Source organism: Schistosoma haematobium, chromosome 1 (assembly GCF_000699445.3).
Source record: "Schistosoma haematobium chromosome 1, whole genome shotgun sequence".
In the NCBI taxonomy this organism is placed as follows: Eukaryota; Metazoa; Platyhelminthes; class Trematoda; order Strigeidida; family Schistosomatidae; genus Schistosoma; species Schistosoma haematobium.
The window spans coordinates 40,792,116-40,811,335 of record NC_067196.1 but is presented as its reverse complement, the minus strand read 5'-3'; the positions used below and the strand labels follow the sequence as shown (position 1 = coordinate 40,811,335).

General features: G+C 36.3%; 1 protein-coding gene across 1 annotated transcript in view; it reads left to right on the top strand.

The window, feature by feature from the left end:
- Positions 1 to 1,418: 1,418 nt before the first annotated feature.
- PTPRZ1 (Receptor-type tyrosine-protein phosphatase zeta) overlaps positions 1,419 to 19,220 on the top strand; it is a 43,040-nt gene continuing 25,238 nt past the window's right edge. Inside the window, exons 1-15 of the mRNA XM_051218219.1 lie at positions 1,419 to 1,947; positions 1,977 to 2,103; positions 4,884 to 5,289; positions 5,759 to 5,983; positions 7,796 to 7,985; positions 8,660 to 8,886; positions 11,285 to 11,432; positions 11,695 to 11,827; positions 12,018 to 12,216; positions 12,969 to 13,062; positions 14,112 to 14,182; positions 17,621 to 17,755; positions 17,989 to 18,123; positions 18,598 to 18,746; positions 18,913 to 19,048. Of these exons, the coding sequence (XP_051074060.1) occupies positions 1,614 to 1,947; positions 1,977 to 2,103; positions 4,884 to 5,289; positions 5,759 to 5,983; positions 7,796 to 7,985; positions 8,660 to 8,886; positions 11,285 to 11,432; positions 11,695 to 11,827; positions 12,018 to 12,216; positions 12,969 to 13,062; positions 14,112 to 14,182; positions 17,621 to 17,755; positions 17,989 to 18,123; positions 18,598 to 18,746; positions 18,913 to 19,048 (2,709 nt within the window). The 5' untranslated portion in view covers positions 1,419 to 1,613. The remainder of the gene's footprint in view (positions 1,948 to 1,976; positions 2,104 to 4,883; positions 5,290 to 5,758; positions 5,984 to 7,795; positions 7,986 to 8,659; positions 8,887 to 11,284; positions 11,433 to 11,694; positions 11,828 to 12,017; positions 12,217 to 12,968; positions 13,063 to 14,111; positions 14,183 to 17,620; positions 17,756 to 17,988; positions 18,124 to 18,597; positions 18,747 to 18,912; positions 19,049 to 19,220) is intronic.

Sequence of the window (19,220 nt, the reverse complement as noted above, 5' to 3'; positions counted from 1 at the left end):
ATAAAAAGTCTCAAACCTTAACCGAACAAGTCAGGTCAAAGTCGACCAGGTATGCTTTGATGCAATAAATACACAAAAGCGAAATCAAAATACACAAGTAAAATATCATTATAGCTGAAATAAATTCAGTTAAAGTGGAAACAGTAGTTTCGATGCGTAGTTTACGATCAAAACCGTAAATTTAACTCAGCGGGGAACAATACCAATGCCCTTTTTACATGGCGCGTGGAGGATCATATGAGCACCTTCAGCTAGGATGTGTTCAAAAAAGGTAATGAGATCAGCATGGATGTCAAAGACTTACAGAATTATTCATTTCGAAGGTTAATTTACTGTGGCACGTGCAAAATTTCATTCTCCCATGGCCCTAGTTCCTTTTTACTGTATATGTTTCGGCCGTGTTTTGTTTTTGTCGTTTTTCTTGTTGTTTTAGGCCGTCACCATTTATTATTTCCCCCCAGCAACTCTTCATAATAATTGTTATTCAACTGTTATTATGCCTTTACCGATTTTTATTTTCTTTCCTAATTGACACGTAGACAATTATCTCCCATAATTCTGATCAACGAATTATTTTCACCCCTCCACTCTTCTCTTACCGTCTGATTGTTATGTGACTCTTGTTATTACCCGTGGTCCGGTCTCTAAGGATCTAGGGGTGACAGTGAGTCATTATCTTAAGACGACGGCTCATTGCCGGGAGGTCGCAGCTGAGGGGTTTCGAACCCTATGGGATTTAAAACGGACATTCACTAAGTTAGATACTACCGTGTTCACCACAGTATACACATCCTTAGTGAGAACTGAGCTTGAGAACTGTGTTCAGGCTGCAAGTCCCTGTTTAAGAAGTGACTCGGATATCCTAGAAAAAGTACAGAGAGCAGCTACTCGTGCAACCCCGGAACTCCGGAGTTCACCATACAAAGAGCGGCTTGAAAAGCTAGACCTCTTTACACTGTCCTATCGCAGATTAAGGGGAGATCTAATTTTGATGTACAAAATACTGAGAAATTATTTTGGACCTAACTTATTCTCTCTGTTTCTTCCCATTAGATCGGGACATCTCAGAGGACATAGAAGGTGAGTAGAAAAGCTAAGAACGAACAAAATACCGGTGGCATACAGGTTTTCACACCAAGTTATCAATACTTGGAACCTGCTGACAGAAGCAGCGGTGTAAGCACCTTCAATTGACTCTTTCAAGAGAATACTGAGCACTCATAGAGGCATACTAGAAAAGGAATAAAATAGGCTGTAGAACTTCTTTCCTTACTACACAAACCTGAATCTGAAATCTAAATCTATTATTTAAAATCTCGAGTCACTTTACGATATACTACTTATCATCGTTCCACAGACTTTGTTATTTATTTATAATTACTATTGTAGATGTGAATGTCGTAAAAAATTCCTCCGCCGAATTCTCTTTACTTTTATTCGATTACACTACTGATTGCTTTAATTTATACTAGATCATGACAAAGGTATTGGATATTGACATGCTTTTCATTTGACCTTATTTGTTCCCGGGACTATGGTCGACTTCACGTTTTATTTTAGCGACGGATGGTTGGGGGTATGAGAGATGATAGTTTGGTGATAATAACACATCTATGTTTAAAGCTGCAAATGCTCTGGTTCTCTTCTCAGTGGTTATATGTCACCTAAATATTTGGTGCGTAAGCCTGTCAACACTGCCTATACCACCACTAAGAACCAATGTAACCCGTCATTTTCGTGTTGGTTCAGACATAACTTTGAGGTGTGGAGAAAATCATCATCTAAACCCAACTCTTATCTTATGGCTTGACCCTTCGAACAAAACAACGTCTAAAGAAACCATATCGTTAAGGAATGCTAGCGTTGCGCAATCTGGGGAGTATTATTGCCGGCTGTTTCATAATGGAGACTTGAAGTACCACCAGTCATTATTCATTGTAATACAAGGTAAGCTAATCACCTATGTAATTGTTAAGATAAACCGTTCTCTCCAACGTCTATTCTCATCCAGGCACTGTCTGAAAGCTCAATGAACGCGTCATGGGTCTGTGGAAATAGTCAAAATAGTCCCATTTCTCTTCATACTGTCTATTTGCATGACAAGTAAGTAGTTTGTACATCGCCTTTTTGTGGCGCCCAACATACTGTATATTTTTTATATAGTACAATATCTATTCCAAGGGTGATAGCATAATTTATTCCATTTCACAAAATTACAAGTATTCAATAATAAGGAACTTTAAGCTTCTAAAGACTTATCTCCATAAGTCGTTGAATCTTACTTTGTATATAACTAAAATACTTTGTTCAAGAATAGGATATTTTCCCGAATCGCTTCTCAGAAACTTTCACGAGTTCAAACGTTCCCGTCAACAAAGTGAAGTTAATGAATACCGGCATCAGTCAGTAAGTCAGTCTCGGTCAGAAACCCCGAAGTCGGACCAGGCTCATTGTTAATTATACTTGACTGTGCTACGAAAATTTGTTAAATGAGACTACGGTTTTCCTTGTGTATCGACACTGCCCGATAAACTATTGGTAGTCAGAGACCACTAGCTAGCTGTCCCACCTTAATTTTGCATCTGCCAGCAACTGGTCTCGACCTCTCCGAAGATCAAACCTAAGGCATAAGAGCATTGTAGTTAGTAGTAGTACATCAATCCCAGACTTCGATTCACCCCCAAATGCCCTGGTATGGCCGGGAGTGGTGTGGGCTCTCCCTCCCTCTCTAAATGCTCTCACATGGCCACGCGTATACAGCCTCTGCCAGGGAAGTCTTACTCACTACCTTCTTGTGGCGGGGGTGTTGTTTACGAAAATGAGAGACCGAAAAGCGAATGTCCGGCGCTTTAACCGGATCCCAAACCAGTGGTGCACATGGGCTCCAGTATCCTGAGGGAACAAATGGCGTATGAACCAATCGCTGGTCACCGGCTACCACGGGACTGCATCTCCTTACGATGCTTCACTGCCTAGTGGATCAGACTTTCAGGTCGAAGGCTCAGGGTGTGGCCTAAGAAAACCACCTGCTTCGGTTTAGGCACCCGGGCTTTATCACAGCCCACACACACAAATATGGTGTGGCGCATGTATATTTGGTGCCCTCTTGTACCAATATTTGTGTGTTGAAATAAATAAATAAATAAAGACTTCGATTCGGTTTTCGCGATTCCCCCTTTTCTGAGAAGTGCCAAACTAGGACGAAACAACCGCAAAATACTTCCTTGTTTTTAAAGAACCATTAAACAGTATTGATTTCTGAAGAAAGTTATCGTGTTAGGAAGTATGGTAGTGCCACTTGGAAATGATAACAAGTACTACTTGTTCACTAAATATCCTTGTCTTCTAAAGTTAAATTTGAAGACAAATTACATTTAAAAGGAGTGATATTGCGCATCATTTTCAAAACGGTTGAATTAGTTCAACCTAATTTCGTCCATTTCCTCGAGTATATATATCAGGTCTTAACTTACGACTGATATTCGGTGGCAAGGTTTAGAGATCAAATCTAGTTAGGCAGAATCTCCTTGATGGATACGATCATTTCGCTCTCCGATATTCTCGTTGAATTTGACAAAATATGTAATTACTGGTTCCCATCTGATACGTCAGCTGATCCTATTTACTAACAGTCGCAAACGCTCCTCGTTTTCGATATCCTTGCTATGGATACATTTGTCTAAAAAGTAGCCAAAGCTTCAGTCCAAGCTATTAAAATCAAAATAAATAATTAGAAATAAAGCTATGCATTGTATACAGTCCATTTTGTTAGTACTTTGTAAATTATTGACAATCGGTGTGGTTTACTGCAGAATCACGTACTTCAAGAATTATATATACATACGTAGGAAAAGCTAATGATAAAATTTACTGCGAGGTAGTCATTTTCAGTCTTCTAACCAGAATATATGGTGTCTAGTAGTAGTAAGATTAAAGAAGTTCTGATAATCCAGTAGTTTAATATGACAAAGCAGCCGGACGAAATAAGTTCTTAAGTTTGGATTAGTCACTCCTAACCAGGAAGACTGAAGGTTATCATAATTTTTAAAGATAAACGTACTGATTCTTACTGCCTGTTCGTCATTTGACAAAATAATATTCACGTCTAATTAGTGCAGCTTGCGTTTTTACATTCCACAGTGCATTCGGAATGTCTTACCATTTAAGGTTGCTGATTCAAGTTTTGCTCACCATCTTCCGTACAGGTATAATTGTAAATCTGTTTATAAGGTATCACAATTTTATTTTCCAGTGACCAAAAGATTGCCGGTTATCCATTCTGTTCGGATGCATATAAATCGTTATTTAACATCGGTGCATATCTGTACTTTCACCCGTGTTATCAGACCAGTAAAAACGATAATATTACAGCAGGTCCATTGCTTGTTTATCAGAAGAAATACAGAATTTTTTGAAGTAATAATAGTCCACTATTTACACAACGATAACAGGCTTGAAGAGAATCCAGGCAGCACGTATGTGAAGGCATTTGTTCTCATTCAAAGCCAACGTTAAGTTTAGGTCGCTGCGTATTCCCTCTTGATTGTGCATTATCCTATGTTTAACGGTGGTTATGACTGACCGATCGATTTCGTTGCGTTTAGTGTTTTGTATATCCGTAGTCTTTATTTACTTTTAGAAAGTGTAGTGAATGAGGTGGTTGTAGTAGTTTCTCGTACTTCTACTCCAGGGAGTTTTAAGCACTTAACTACGGATGAACCTTTTACTTCATTTACTCAAGTATAAACAGACCGTTGTCTGAATTCAGACGGCGCTAAATCTATTACACGAATGTGTGTGATTTTCGGGGCATATTTTAAAATAATTTATGTGCAATTTTGGGATATTTTTATCTGTTCAAACCAAAACATTTTTTTTTGCAGTAATAGCTTAGTTTTACAAAAGAACGTATCATCCCCTCTGTCCAGCACAACACTTCATAATTTGAAGCCCTATACTTGCTACACTTTGTATATTCGCGCTTTGAATGACATTGGTTGGAGTGAATTCAGTAAACCCAGTCACTCACTCACTCTTCCTGGTTTGCCTGTTGCTCATCCATCAGTTCACATCATCAATGTTTCCAGTCACTCAATTTCTGTAGATGTAGGTATCGCAACTCTAAAGGATATCATTCAAGATAACGTCAAAAGATGTATAGATCAAGATGCTCGATTTATATCGTTACTACATGGCCCACTGGTCGGTTACATTGTCACAGTTGCTACAATTCAGCCTTACAAGTTTGCTTCAAAAACTTTTTACAATGCATCTGAATCATTCTCACAGGTAACTATTGTCTCCTTACACTTTAGTGTTTCTGGGTTGCTGATGTCATTTACTGTAAGATTCCTTTTGTTATATTGTAGATTTTCAAGATAGTTGTTGTAAATCACAGGAAGCGAAGTTATTTCTCTATAATTTTCATAGTACAGTAGTCATAATGTAATACAAAAAGTTTGATTTTATGAGAAGAGTTTTCGTAAACATACATGAGTTGTACTAAGTTAGATTGATACAAGCATCCAGCGTTCAGCATTTCAACTGTATAGTATGAGTAAATAAGCACCTTCAATCAGTTGTTTGGTTTTCCTTTGTAATTTAAAAAACCAAATGGAATTATTATCCAAAATTGATTGCTAGTTTCACTGTTAGTTGCTTCACCCAGAGGCAATTAAAGTCAGTAAAAGCACTCCTCTAAACTCATCTTTCTATGAACTTAATGAAACTGTTAATTTCAAATATTTCATCATTTTAGGTTGTAGATATATCCGATCTGAAGCCATACACACGGTACAATTTGTCGTTCGCTTTTTATAATGGTCGTTTTTCGGGCCCGTTCACGTCTTTGGTTGCTTCAACTACAGAAGGGATTCCCGGGAAGCCAAGGATAAAAAACTTCGAAAGTTCACCCAACTCATTGTCGATTGACTGGGAAAGTAATGCTGATGCAGTGGGGAAAATACTTGCCTATAAATTAGAAGTAAGTAGTAAATAGCATAAATTTATGTTTTTCAATTCTATATCAATTTAACCTAGTCTGTTTATAGTAACACGATTACCTTTTTTAAAGACAATGCTATTACATATAATTTCGGTTACTGAAAAAGTTTGTAACTGATAATGACAGTCGCACTTGTTAGATTTTCTGTAATGTTTACCCATGGGATTTGTAATTAAGCCCCCAAATGCCCTGGTACGGTCAAGGGTGGGGAGAGTGCGCTCTCCTCGAAATGTTCTCACATGGCCACGCGTATACGGCTACTGTCATACTGCCTTCTTGCGGCGGGGGTGTTGTTTACAAAATTGAGAGGACGGAAAGCGAATGTCCTGCGCTTTAGCCGGGTTGGTGGATACAGAGGGCCCACCTAAGGGGTTGGAAAACCCTGATTCCAAACCAATGGTGTACGTAGGATCCAGGATCCTGGAGGTAAAAATGACGTATAAACCAATTATTGGTCACTGGCTACTATGGGACTGCATTTCTTTACGTTGCTCCACTACCTTATGGATTGGACCTTTAGGTCGAAGGCTCCGGATGTGGCCTCCGGGGAGGACCACCTACTTTGGTCTGAGCACCCAGGCAGTATCACAGCCCACACGCAAATCAAGTGACTTGTGTGATGCATATGTATTCGGTGCCCCTTTATACCAATATTTATGTTCAAATGAATAAACAATAAATAAATAGTTAGCTCTTCATGCTTAATAATTAAGCATTTATAATTGGCTATCTGAGTCCAGATCAAAAGCAGTTAACGAGTGGTTAAATAATATCTAACTTGTCTTTTATATATATAATTTTTTCCCACCCCATTCTTTTTAACAAATTCACTTTGTATCATGTAATTTAGTGGTCTTGTTTGGCCACAGTACTGTTTTTTTGTGATTTTGTTTATCCGTATCTCTTCCCAAAGGACTACGAAAAGACGTTGCTAAACCGTCACTTATGCGGGCGGTAATAGGTACGAAGACAAAGTTGTTAGTTTCTCCATTACGGTATCACACAGATGGGCTCATTAAGTCAATTGCCCCCGTGTTCTCAGACTGTAAAGTGGAAAATACAGGTGGTGTCTAAACTGTTGCATGGCAGTCTCATTCGTTCCACAAATTGAGGATATTTGTTTAGGAAGTTCACCATTGTATCTGTGGTGTATGCTACTTATGTTTGCGGATATAAATAGTATGTAGCACCAGTCGGAAGTGAAATGTCTGCGAGCAAGTTTAGAAGACTGAAATGAAGAGAAGAAGGAAGGAAACTGTACGCGATCAGGCTAACAACAGGAATAAAGGAACAATGAGGCTTGTAACAGATAATTCAAAGATGTGCAAGTGATGTATTTGATGTGGGACTTTCACATTTTACTAAACCAATGTGTCATTATGTATTAAACAATAAGTTTGCCTTCTTCACCTGAGTGTTTGTTCACTACAGTCTTGTTTGTTCCGAAACAATAGTGAGTTCATGCAAAGCTTCGAAATTTCATTATTTCCTTAATTCCTCCACCACTCTTTAATTGTTTCGAAGAGAGTTGCATGATGATAGTTCTAACTTATTATCCGTAAATGAACGTTTCATTCTTTTGTTTACAAATCAGGTAATCCTACTGTGCGATACTAAACATATTACAAGTTCTTTAGGCTTATCTCAAAATCTGATAGGGTTCAGGTTATTTATTCTGGTTTGTACGGTTATTGAAAATGATTCTATGGATACCACGGTATTGTTAAGTGTTTTTTGATGAATCTGGGTTTTGTCGACCGTACATGTGTTTTCGGTTTTTAATCTCACTAGCTTCACACATGTTCCAAAAACGATACCCAGAGTTCTAAAAGGTTAAAAACTGTTCAGGTGGATTCAAAGGAGTTACAGTTCGTGTTTGGGAATCTGGATCCCAACACCTGCTACGTTATTCGCGTGGCATCTGCTACAAAAGCTGGATTTGGACATTTCAGTGAAATCGAAGTCCGCACTAAATTTGAAGGTTGGTTTTTGCCTGCATTTTGTTATGTGAAGAAACTCAATAAGTGTAGTATAAATTAACCTCATTAAAAATCATCCTGAGACACACTTTTCAAATTATATTGTATGTTGTGCAACCAACTTATAAAATAACTATAATCCGAACTTTTCCAAATAGGACCATATTAAATAAGTGTCTGGTTCATATTACGAAACAGATTGGTAACAGTACTTTACTATTTTACTATAAATTCAGATAACCACAAGCTTTTAGTAACTTTCAATTTCTGGTATAATGTTAACTAGTACTATTGTACATTTCTATGGTTTTTTTGCTAGACGATAAGCATTTTCCTTTGTATATTTTTGATGGAAAGTTTCTTGAAATACTCCTATGTATGGTATTCAGTATACGTTTGAATAATGCTTTGTAGAGCCTCTAGAAATCCGTTTATTATGCCTTGAAGTCCTAATAGATCGATACCAACAAAAACATCTTCCCACGTTATCTATATAACTCATTCCAATTTCTATGAATGAGTAAAAATCTATGCATTACCATTAACTAAGGGGGGTTTAAGACTATTTTAAGATTATAGTCACAAGATATCTTCAGTATATTTATCGACATGAAATAAATTGTATTAAACGTTATCATAACTACTTCGTTTCAGAATTTTGTTAAATAAATTTCAGCTCCATCACCACCTGTTGCTGTTGGCGCTTTTCTTTTGGAGACCAATGATATTTTGATTAACTGGACTTGCTCAAATGAATCCTCATCAATATTAAAAAATCCACAGTATTTGGTCTGTTGGCACTTTCACTCCTTTATTTCTGAACAAAAATGTTTGCTCACTCAGACATCAAACAAAAAGGAATTAGCATACTGTTACTGTGACCAACAACAACAATTTCAATGGGTAAATATTTAGTATTTGTGAAGCATCTGTTGTCCCTTTTCAATCTATAGAAGTTTTTTTGTGTATATTTACTTTAGTTTTTCTATACTTATTAACAGCGTATGCAAGCAAGCAATTTTGAATGATTTTCATAATTATGATCCTACTAAGTTACTCTGGGTGACATGGCTCAGAATCGATTACAGTGGCGTAGATGCATACACTTTGTCTTCCCTTAGATCTTGAGATTAAAATTGCTTTATACCTTTCTTTCTACGAACTAATTCTTTCTTCCTGTATTATATCCTTATATGCAATCTTTTATATATTACTACCATTGAAGTAACTACTATAAATTCGGTGTTCATCTTGTGCTAATAAGGTGTGGCTACTTGGTCCGATGCATATATGTGCTCGGTCCTATGTTGTAGCTGACTGACTAAGTTACTCATGCTTCAGTTTCGTAGTAGACTGTAGGCCACAACTTTTAGATGCATTGATATTATTACCTGGTTCTTCATTTTTATTTAATTGAAGAGAAACCTGAACATATGAATTAGTAGTTAAAACATGTATAGTCTTATCAAAAAACCTTTTTTGTAAATATAAATATTTTTTAAATTTTTTATCCACCCGTAAAGGAAGTCTTACATTTTTTTCTCAAAATCAAGTCTACCATTCAGATTATCATGTCCTACTTTTATTCGTATAGCTCCTATTTAGTGTAAAACATCAAGCAAAACATCACACTTTACCATTGTACAATCGACAAGGCTAATTAGACATAAACGATGTACAGACTGGTTTAATTTTGTTCTCATCTAATTTGTCACATGTGAACAGCGAGAAGAAACTTCTCAAGCCAATGGTAGTAAAAACTAAACATCATTATTAAAGTTCGGACGGAATGAATAGAATTGAGAGGTGAAATGTGTAGCGTAAATTTATCGGAAGTTATTAAAGTCGAAAAAGCAATAACGGTATGTATATGCCACAAAAAATTGAGACATAAGTTATTCGGTGCTTGTCAGTTTCAAACATTAGTAGACTAACATGAATGCTCTGGAGTCTTTATTCTTCTACGAAATATTACATGTTTATTCTGTCATATTTCCTACTCGCTTGAACCGAGGGAGATTGTTTTTAGGGAAGTTCATTTCAGTGCTTGACTGACGAGGCACTGTAGGTTTCTCGTGGTAGCCCTTGACGAAAGCGTAGGTTCATACTCCGATCATTATTTCGAGACTCTGTAGTTGGCCGTTGATTAAATTCGAAACTCCTTAACTCGCTAGGTGAACCCTCTGTTTTCACCGATTCAGCTAAGATGTCATTGAACAGCTTCGATACCTCTTTGTAAACACCCTTGTCATCAAAATGCGGTATGTATAACGTCTGTGGAAGAACCAATGTAGGTACGTGCCGGGTTGTACGTTGCGTCTTACTAACTGATTGTAGGAGTTATAAGTATTTGATTGTGTGGGGTAATTTTAGTATGCTTTCGATCACTCCATAGCTTTGGGAAGCATCTTTACTCCATATCAAGCCGCCATATTTATTTCTGAATACCCATGCGACAATTTCGACCGGAAACCCAGTTTTTTAAATGGTTGTTATCTAACGGATCTTTTCATGAAAAAGTTACAGAGTACCAAGACAGTAATAGAAATGGCTAGATAGAATTTATGAACGAATAAAGTAAAGATGAAAGCGGGGAGATAAACAAGATAAAAAGCTAGTAAATGCAACCACGTTTGTCTTGTTTTACAAACTTGCTTTACGTAGAAAGATAAGAGCTGTTTACAGAAATCTATTTCACTGCCGTGCATGTCTTGGTCCTGTCCACTTTATGACTTATTTAATACAGTTTCAACGAAATTAGTCATTGGATTTGATCTTCTTTCCTAGTTACAGAGGGAAATATTCAAAAATGCGTTAGTTCTATACCTTTTAATCATATACGAACGAAAACTAACGCATTCCTCTTTTGATCATATGGGATTATGTGGCTTGGAATTGGTGAAATAATATCAACTGTAGTAAACGTTGATGTTGTAGTTCGCCAATTTCGCGTATATCGTCGCTAGGTACACATCTCTATTCATTTTTGATGGGCAGTTTTTTCCCACAAATTTTGGGGATCAGTAAAGTATTATTAACGATTTTCCAACAGATTTGGGTGGCACAGACAGTTGGATATTATGTTACGTAGATGTACGGGTCAACAGGCAATAATACCTAGTAGACAAGATATCGTTCCAATTCTTCGGTCGGTGTTCTCAAAATTTTTTGTGCGTCGTTTGATCATAATTGTTTTTGTTGACGTTTTAATCGAGGATAATCAGACAGGTCTTATTTCTTATCTTAAAGTATTTTCGGAACCTAACTCTTACGTGAATGAACCATCCGTATCTATTTTCAGACTGTTATTCCATTGTCCGTGTTTAAAGAAGCAAAATCTGGTCGAATTATCTTTACTATTCGATCCAGTATCTCTCAAACAAATTGTACTGATTACGTAAACTGCGAGATACAAAGTGAGAACTCAAACGAAATAAGTTTAAATCTGTGTAAGTATTTTCAAACTTTATATTTATACTGTTTTTTTTCAGTACACTACCTTGCTAAACGAAGTTGAAATGTCTATCAAAAGCATTTAAATTTCTTACATTCATCATTGAAATCAGTATTCGTTTCATCCAAATATTGAAGCTTCCTTGAAACACTTCACTTAATGCTGACGTTGACCATGTTTAACACTGTCATTTCATTCGTATAGTTTTATTTATTTACATTCCATATAAATTTAATTCACTTTTTTTTTCGTTTTAGCTTCTTCTACACGAAGATACTTTCATACAACTCCGAAATATCATCTCAAGTTAGATAATATTGCAATTGTTGGGATAGTTTCTATTACTCTTCTGGTTTTCTTCTGCGTGATAATTGGTGCATGTTTTGCCAAGTGCGTTTTTGTTGAATTTATTCAATTAATTTTTCAGATATTTAAGAAAATCCGATTGAGTTAATGAAAATTTTACTAGTTTGTATCATCCCCGTAAACGTTTTTCTCTTTCCCACAACCATTATGACTTAAAATATCATGAAGTTAATTTTTCCTAACTGTAACACCATATTTTCTTACTTTTTTTTAGTCGAGTTCATTGTTTTCTTATCATGTGTCGTGATACGGGTTCTTGTTATCGCAAAACCGATATATCAACTAAATACAAACGTATTACACCATTTCATCTAAGTAAAAACACATACAAAGCTATTTCAAGCAAAGAATTTCGTGCCCATGTTAATGCTTGCCATGCTGATGATGATGCTGGATTTCAAGCAGAGTTCGAGGTGAGTTATTTGATGATCTAAACCTGTTAGCACTTTGGTAGCTGGGATTCATTAAATACACAGTTGGATTTTGACCTTCATTGACATTATGTATCTTCAATCTTTCAGAATTGAATTCAGATCTATTTCACTTTCGTTACATATAGATAGATGTCACTGTTAACATTGAAAGAAATCTTTTTATCTAACCACGTTTATTGCCTAATTTTCCATTGTTAATAAGTGCGATTAAATAACATATACAAATAATTAACCATATCCCAGGCTTTTGTGTCTGTTTTTGAACCAACCCATAACCTATTAAAGTTTTGTGTTTGTATCGCCAAGTCCTATCTCCATATTCATAAATACATTCTCAATTTCAGAAAAAATTATACATTATGTTTGTTTTTATGAGAATTGAACATATTTAGATGGGGTGACAAAGCTTTACTCTAAACCAAAGCCTTACCGGAAACCGGTCACATTTATAGGGTGCGATGGCTTATTGGCTAAACTAATTAACTTACAGTTGTGCTGTATGTCCGAATCCCGTTTTATCTTCTTCAATTTAGCGTCAGTTAACATGTGGCTCGAAATTGAGTATATAAAACTGCTTGGTGAATGATTAATTAATTCTACTGAACCAACTCCAACCTAGACAATAAATTATTAGCTTTTCCAGATGTGATTAATTCGTTTGCTTATTTCGTATCTTTATTTTTAATCATACTTCTTACTATCAAAGTATCGAAATTTCTTTTTTGAATTAGTCGTTAGAACAAAATGTGCAAACAAACTGGTCAACTTCCGTTGCTCGTTCTTCAGAAAACATAGCCAAAAATCGATACTCCAACATTTTGGCTTGTACGTCCTTAATTGTCTTCCTTAATGTTTAAATTACCTATGTATTTTGTTAGTCGTTGTATATTAATACTAATATTAACACTTTTCAACTCTATAGACTTGAGAATATAGTAGATCGTTTATCTGAGTTTATAAATTCACATGGGTTTTCAATTGTCTTGTCATAGGAAATCGTTCGCTGCAAACATTTCAGTGTCAAATTATTAGTTTCTCTGTTAGTGTTCATAGGATATCCACCAGTGAAGTGTAGTCCTGTACAGTACTTCATTAAGATTAAACATTCTATATTCCTGTAGTGTATGCTCTTGTTGTAATGTTGCAAATCCAAAAAAAGCGTTTCTTTGACTATATATTATATCTTACATGGAATGAGTCGGAATTGATAGTTACCAACTTGAAGTTAGTCTTTCTGTATTGAAATAGTCTGGTTGTTATTGGCTAATAAAATAAATTCCAGAATTCTGTCATCCTTCCATTACATACATTTTTGTAAATAGTAGCGCTTTATGATTTGAAATGGACAGTTTTGTACCTTTCAATCTAACATTATAATGATCCATAGAGTAAGTAAATATTCATGGAGTTTCACTTCGAATCTATCAATGCGTTGACTTTTCTGATTGCAAGAAAAATGATCTATCATAGTTTTATTGTTGATAGTCAACATTTGATAATAGTACATTGGAAACGGGTGAATAAAATAACTTCATTACTTAATAGTTTGATGTACAACAGTTTGTATATATTAACAACGTTCAATGAAAACATCTGAAAGGTTTTAAGGAAACACTGTTGAATAAAACAGCATGACAGAGACTAGATTCATCTGGACATTTGTGTTGACTAATTACCGACTTTATATTAAGGATAATCCTGATAATTTGATGCGGCTTTTTAAAAGTTCGTAAGCTACTTTCTGCTAATATGTAAGTAGTATGTTTCTTAAAATACTCATTTAAATACTTTTCAAAGATACTCTTTATACCGTGTTTTAAGAACTTCATCGCTTTTTTTGGAAGTTTTATTTGTGTTATGTTTTGATATTTTAGATGATCATTCGAGAGTTATACTTAAGGAAACAGGCAGTAAAAGTGATTATATCAATGCAAATTATGTCGATGTAAGTGTAAACTACTTATTAATAACCTTCGCTTTTAATAAAAATTACTAAACCTCTAACAACTTGTTGATAATACTGTCGTCATTTAGATTTTGTTGTTTGTCATATATCTCACTTATTACTCACCTGCATGATGCATATTCGCTAGTTCTCGTATTGTCAGTCAGTCAGTCAGTTACAACGTAGGACCAGGCACATACATACATCGGTCCAAGTTGCCACACCTCATTAGCACAGCAAGACGAACACCGGATTCGTAGAAGCAGTTAACTCAATGGTGTAATATATAAAGGAAAGACTTTATATAAGGATATAGTACAGAAAGAAAGAATTTGTTCGTAGAAAGAAATATATGAAGCAATTTTAATCTCCTAGTTTAAGGGAAGACAGTGTATACACCGACGACATTGTGATTGATTCTGAGCCATGTCACCCACAGTCTCCAACCATTGATTATGATAGTTGCGCGGACCCCAACCAAGTAGTCTGCATCTACCAACATGGCTCAGACTAGAAGTTAGCGACTTCAAGCACTGATGCCACGTTTCGATCTGGCCGCCCCTAACTTTCTTCCAACCATTTCCAACACCGGTTAGCATTGCGCATCGTGGTGATCGGTGTTCAGGCATATATAACACGTGGCCTAACCATCTCAGCCGGTGAAGATTCATAACCTCATCAACTGATTTACCATCATTCCCTAATACCCTACGTCTAACCTCACTATTACTTACCCGGTGATCGCAGCAGATGCGAGCAATATTTCTAAGGCATCTGTGGTCAAATACTAGTAGCTTACGAGTATCTTCTACTCTTAGTGGCCATGTTTCGCTACCGTAAATTAAAACAGAACGAACTGCCGCGCAGTATACTCGTCCCTTAATTGATAGACTGATATCTCGCCTTCGCCACAAGTGACGTAAGTTAACAAAAGCTAGACGAGCTTTTCCAATCCGTGCAGAGATTTTGTCAGACACCAACCCATTAGGGCTGATCAGACTCCCAACATAAGTGAAGTTGTCAACGCGTTCGACTACTTCACTCTCTATTCTTAGTTCAGGTGTTGACGCAGACCAGTCCTGAAGCAACAACTTGCATTTAGAGGGAGAGAAGCGCATTCCAAACATTCTGGCATTTTCTGCTTAGTGCTACCAGAAGACTCTGCATTTTATCAGCGTCTTCACCAAACAGGACTATGTCATCTGCGTATTCTTAGTCGATAAGTGGACCTCCAGTAAGGAGATCAACGCCTGAGAATTCGGTGGACGAGAATGTTATTTCCATCAGTATATCTATGATGAAGTTAAACAAAAATGGAGAAAGTGAACAGTCTTGACGGACATTACTTGAGTTCGCCATAAGCTCTCACTCGATTAGTAGTGTTCGAGTAAATAGACCTCACAAGTTTTATGCACTTCTGAGGTACACCTTCCAATGGCAGACACTATCACAAAACCTCTCGGTCTACAGAATCAGATGCTGCTTTTAAGCCAAGAGAAACTATGATTGTCGGGCGCTGATAAGTATGCCTGTGTTCTAAAACCTGACAAATGATGAATATGTGGTCGATGCAGCCACGACCATGTCTGAAGCAAGCCTGATTTTCTTGTGTTTGCAGTTCACGAGTCTTAGTTAGGCGCTCGATAATTATTGAGGCTAGTATTTTAGATACTGTGCTAGTCAAACTAATCCCTCTATGGTTATCACAGGATGATTTTGACCCCTTCTTATATATCGGGACAATAAGTGATTGCGACCAGTCAGATACCAGATTTTAGCTAAAATATTAGTCAACCTAATAGCTAAAATTGGACCACCATAATTAAAGACATCTGAAACCAATTCATTTGGACCAGCTGCTCTTCCTCGTTTCAGGTTACCTATAGACTTTTGAACTTCAGCTAGGGTCGGGGAACTTCTTCAATGTTCCATCCATGCTGTCTGGGAGTTCTGAGTAGTTGTCGAGGAGCTGAAGGCCAGCTAAACTGTTCTTTACGGTGTTCCTCCCATCGTTCTAAACGTCTGAACTGTGAGCAAATAAGTGTCGTCTTTTCCCGAGATAGTCTCACGCTTGACTTTTTAGTTCCAGTTTCTTTTACGAGTCTGAAGAGCTGTCTTGTGTTACCTATAGCCAGCGCCTTTTCCATTTCTTTTGCTTTCGATGCCCACCACTGCTCACGGTCGTTCCCTAGACGTTTACTTAATCTAGATCTGATTTGCTTTCGCTCATCATCGTGTTCACAGCCTTATGGGATGAGTTTACGAGAATCCATCAGTGCAAAAGATGTAGCAGAAATTCACTGGTTTTTCATGACCTTTTAGTTCAAATCACTGATTGATGTCACTGCCGTTTCCACAGCTGATTGTATATCTTTCCAAGCAACATCTGGGTCAGCCTCGTTTTCAGAACTACCCAAGTGTGATCTCAGTTATTCCTTGAATCTGCTTTCGTTTTTCTCATCACTCAATTCAATTCTAATGAGTCTTCTTAATGTGGCTTTCCTGCGTCCAGTGAGGGACAAGCAGATGCGTGCGCGTATTAGAGCATGGTACTCACATACTTGTAAAACATAAGGTCTACAAAAACCAATGTCTAAAAAGACAGATTCAAGATTAATTTTGAATGTTCATTTACGTATCTCTCGTTTCATTTCAACTGATAATAAACCGTGAACTTGCTATTTTTTGTGAACACACGAAAGTTGATTCGCTTTGTAAGATCTTTCTTTTAAATCAAATGGAAAATAATACGTCCTAAAATTGCCCTCGATTGGTATTTTGTCTCTTTCTGTTACTTTCCTTAATATATCTGAATCTATATCTAACATAGCTATTTAGTTCGGTATATAACTTTTTAAAACTCGTGCATGTGGAATCCACTCTTTTCCTCTGAAGCCCCCACATAACATTTTTTAGTGTATTTTTTTAGGGCTCTTACTACCGCCTTTACATAACAAAGGTAAGCGTTTCTCAAAGGGTTAGAATGTCCTAAAGGTTATCTGATACTTGAACTAAACCAGCGAAAATAAAGGGTCCTACTTATAAGTCCTATGGCGTAGATGATCTACAGAATCTTAGAAAAGTAGCAATTTCTTTTGCTCACTACCACGGGAAAATCTCAGTACTTTGTAAATTAGAAGCTCACATCCTTTGATTCCAGTCGCTAAACAATATAGTAAACTTCACAGAATTCATTATATATTCATGATGAGGAATACAGATATAAGTTTAGCGAGGGTTTGATATTCGTATTCTCAAATTAGAGTATTAATAACAACTAAAACAAATGAACATCTTGTTAACTACTTCTTGTACAGTCTCCTGTTATTTTATACCTGTTAAATTGTATATTTTGACTTCATTGCTATATTTTTGTCATTTTGGAAATAAGCTATTTGTATCCTTCATACTTTACATAATATTTTTTGTTTTATGCAGGGTTATCATCGTCGAGCAGCATATATCGCTGCACAAGGTCCTATCCCGTCTACTTTCGATGATTTCTGGTTGATGGTATGGGAGCAAAATAGCAACGTCATCGTTATGATATCTAACTTCGTTGAACGTGGTCGTGTAGGTTTATCAGACAACGATTTACTAGTTCTTACTTCAGTGATTTTTGTAAAAGTTGTTTTCTATTGTTTTGATCTATTCTTCGAGGGTAATTTTCTTTGTTTTGGAGATCCTCACAACCTTCATTGTGCTTATTCTATTTACTAGAATTACTTAGTTTGATTTTTTTTATCATTTATGTGAATTTCTCTAATTATGATCACATTTTGCCTTTATTTCGTTCTCAATTATAGCGTAAATGTGACAAGTATTGGCCCAGTTCAGGTCACCAAACGTATGGGAACGTTTCAGTTCGTATGATTTCTGAAGTTGTACGGGCTTTCTTCACTATCCGAGTGTTTACTGTTCGACATATCAAGACTAAACGTGTAAATTTCAATTTTTATTTATACGGCTAATAGTTTCAAGTTTTTTGAAATGAGATTTTTCATTTCATTGTGATTTTAAAAAAAATTGGATAAAATAAACGAAAATATGCGAATTCGTTTTTAGAAGTAAATTCGTATAGTTCGATTGATCTTTAGTTTGAAATTCTATGTTGTGTATGAAATAAGTAACTGGTTGGTTACTACTACAGTACTAAAATTTAATGTACGTAATAAACTAAACCACTTGTAATCGTGGTACATGTCGTTAGATTCTATTTGTTGATTGATTAAATTATTATGAAAGAGTTTTCACGTACATTTGTTGCCATTGCATGTCCATTTCACTCAACATCTCTGTCACAAACGTACGTTAAGTGTCCAGTAGACTCCGTCTACCTAGTGATTTCTTACATTTTACAAATTTATCTAGGTTCTCACTTCAAGTAATGAGACGTATTATATATTTTTTTCTAGGGTTCTAAAGATCGTTTAGTTTATCACTATCAATACACAGATTGGCGAGATTTTGATGTACCTCCTTCCCCTCTTCCGGTTCTGAAGTTCGTAGAAGCCTCGGTCACGCATTGGACATTTGACAAAGGTCCTATTGTTGTCCACTGCAGGTACTTTTTCTGCCTTTGGTAAATACTGTTTAATACATGTTGATGCAGTGAAGTCGTTTTCAGTATATGGTTTGCTCTAATAATAAAATGTTCATCAACTGACATTTTAAATACCTAAGTATGCATTAAATCTTTTTCCTTTAATCTCAATTTTTCTAAATGTTAGCGCTGGCGTCGGACGAACCGGTACTTACATCTGTATCGAAAGTTTGATACGGCAGCTAAAGGTAGAACAAGCTGTTTCTGTTCGGGGGTTCCTGGAACACATTCGTCAACAACGCATGAAACTTGTCCAAACAGAAGTAATTATTATTATTTTTTACCGTACCTATTTTTCGTACGAACCCTGATTTCCATAAATAGCTTTTACTCAGCTAGTTTTATGATTTATTTTTTCTATGATACTGCGTTTAACACCTTTGACATTGTAATTACTTCTATGACGGTCAGTTACTCTCATTATGATTAGGCGAC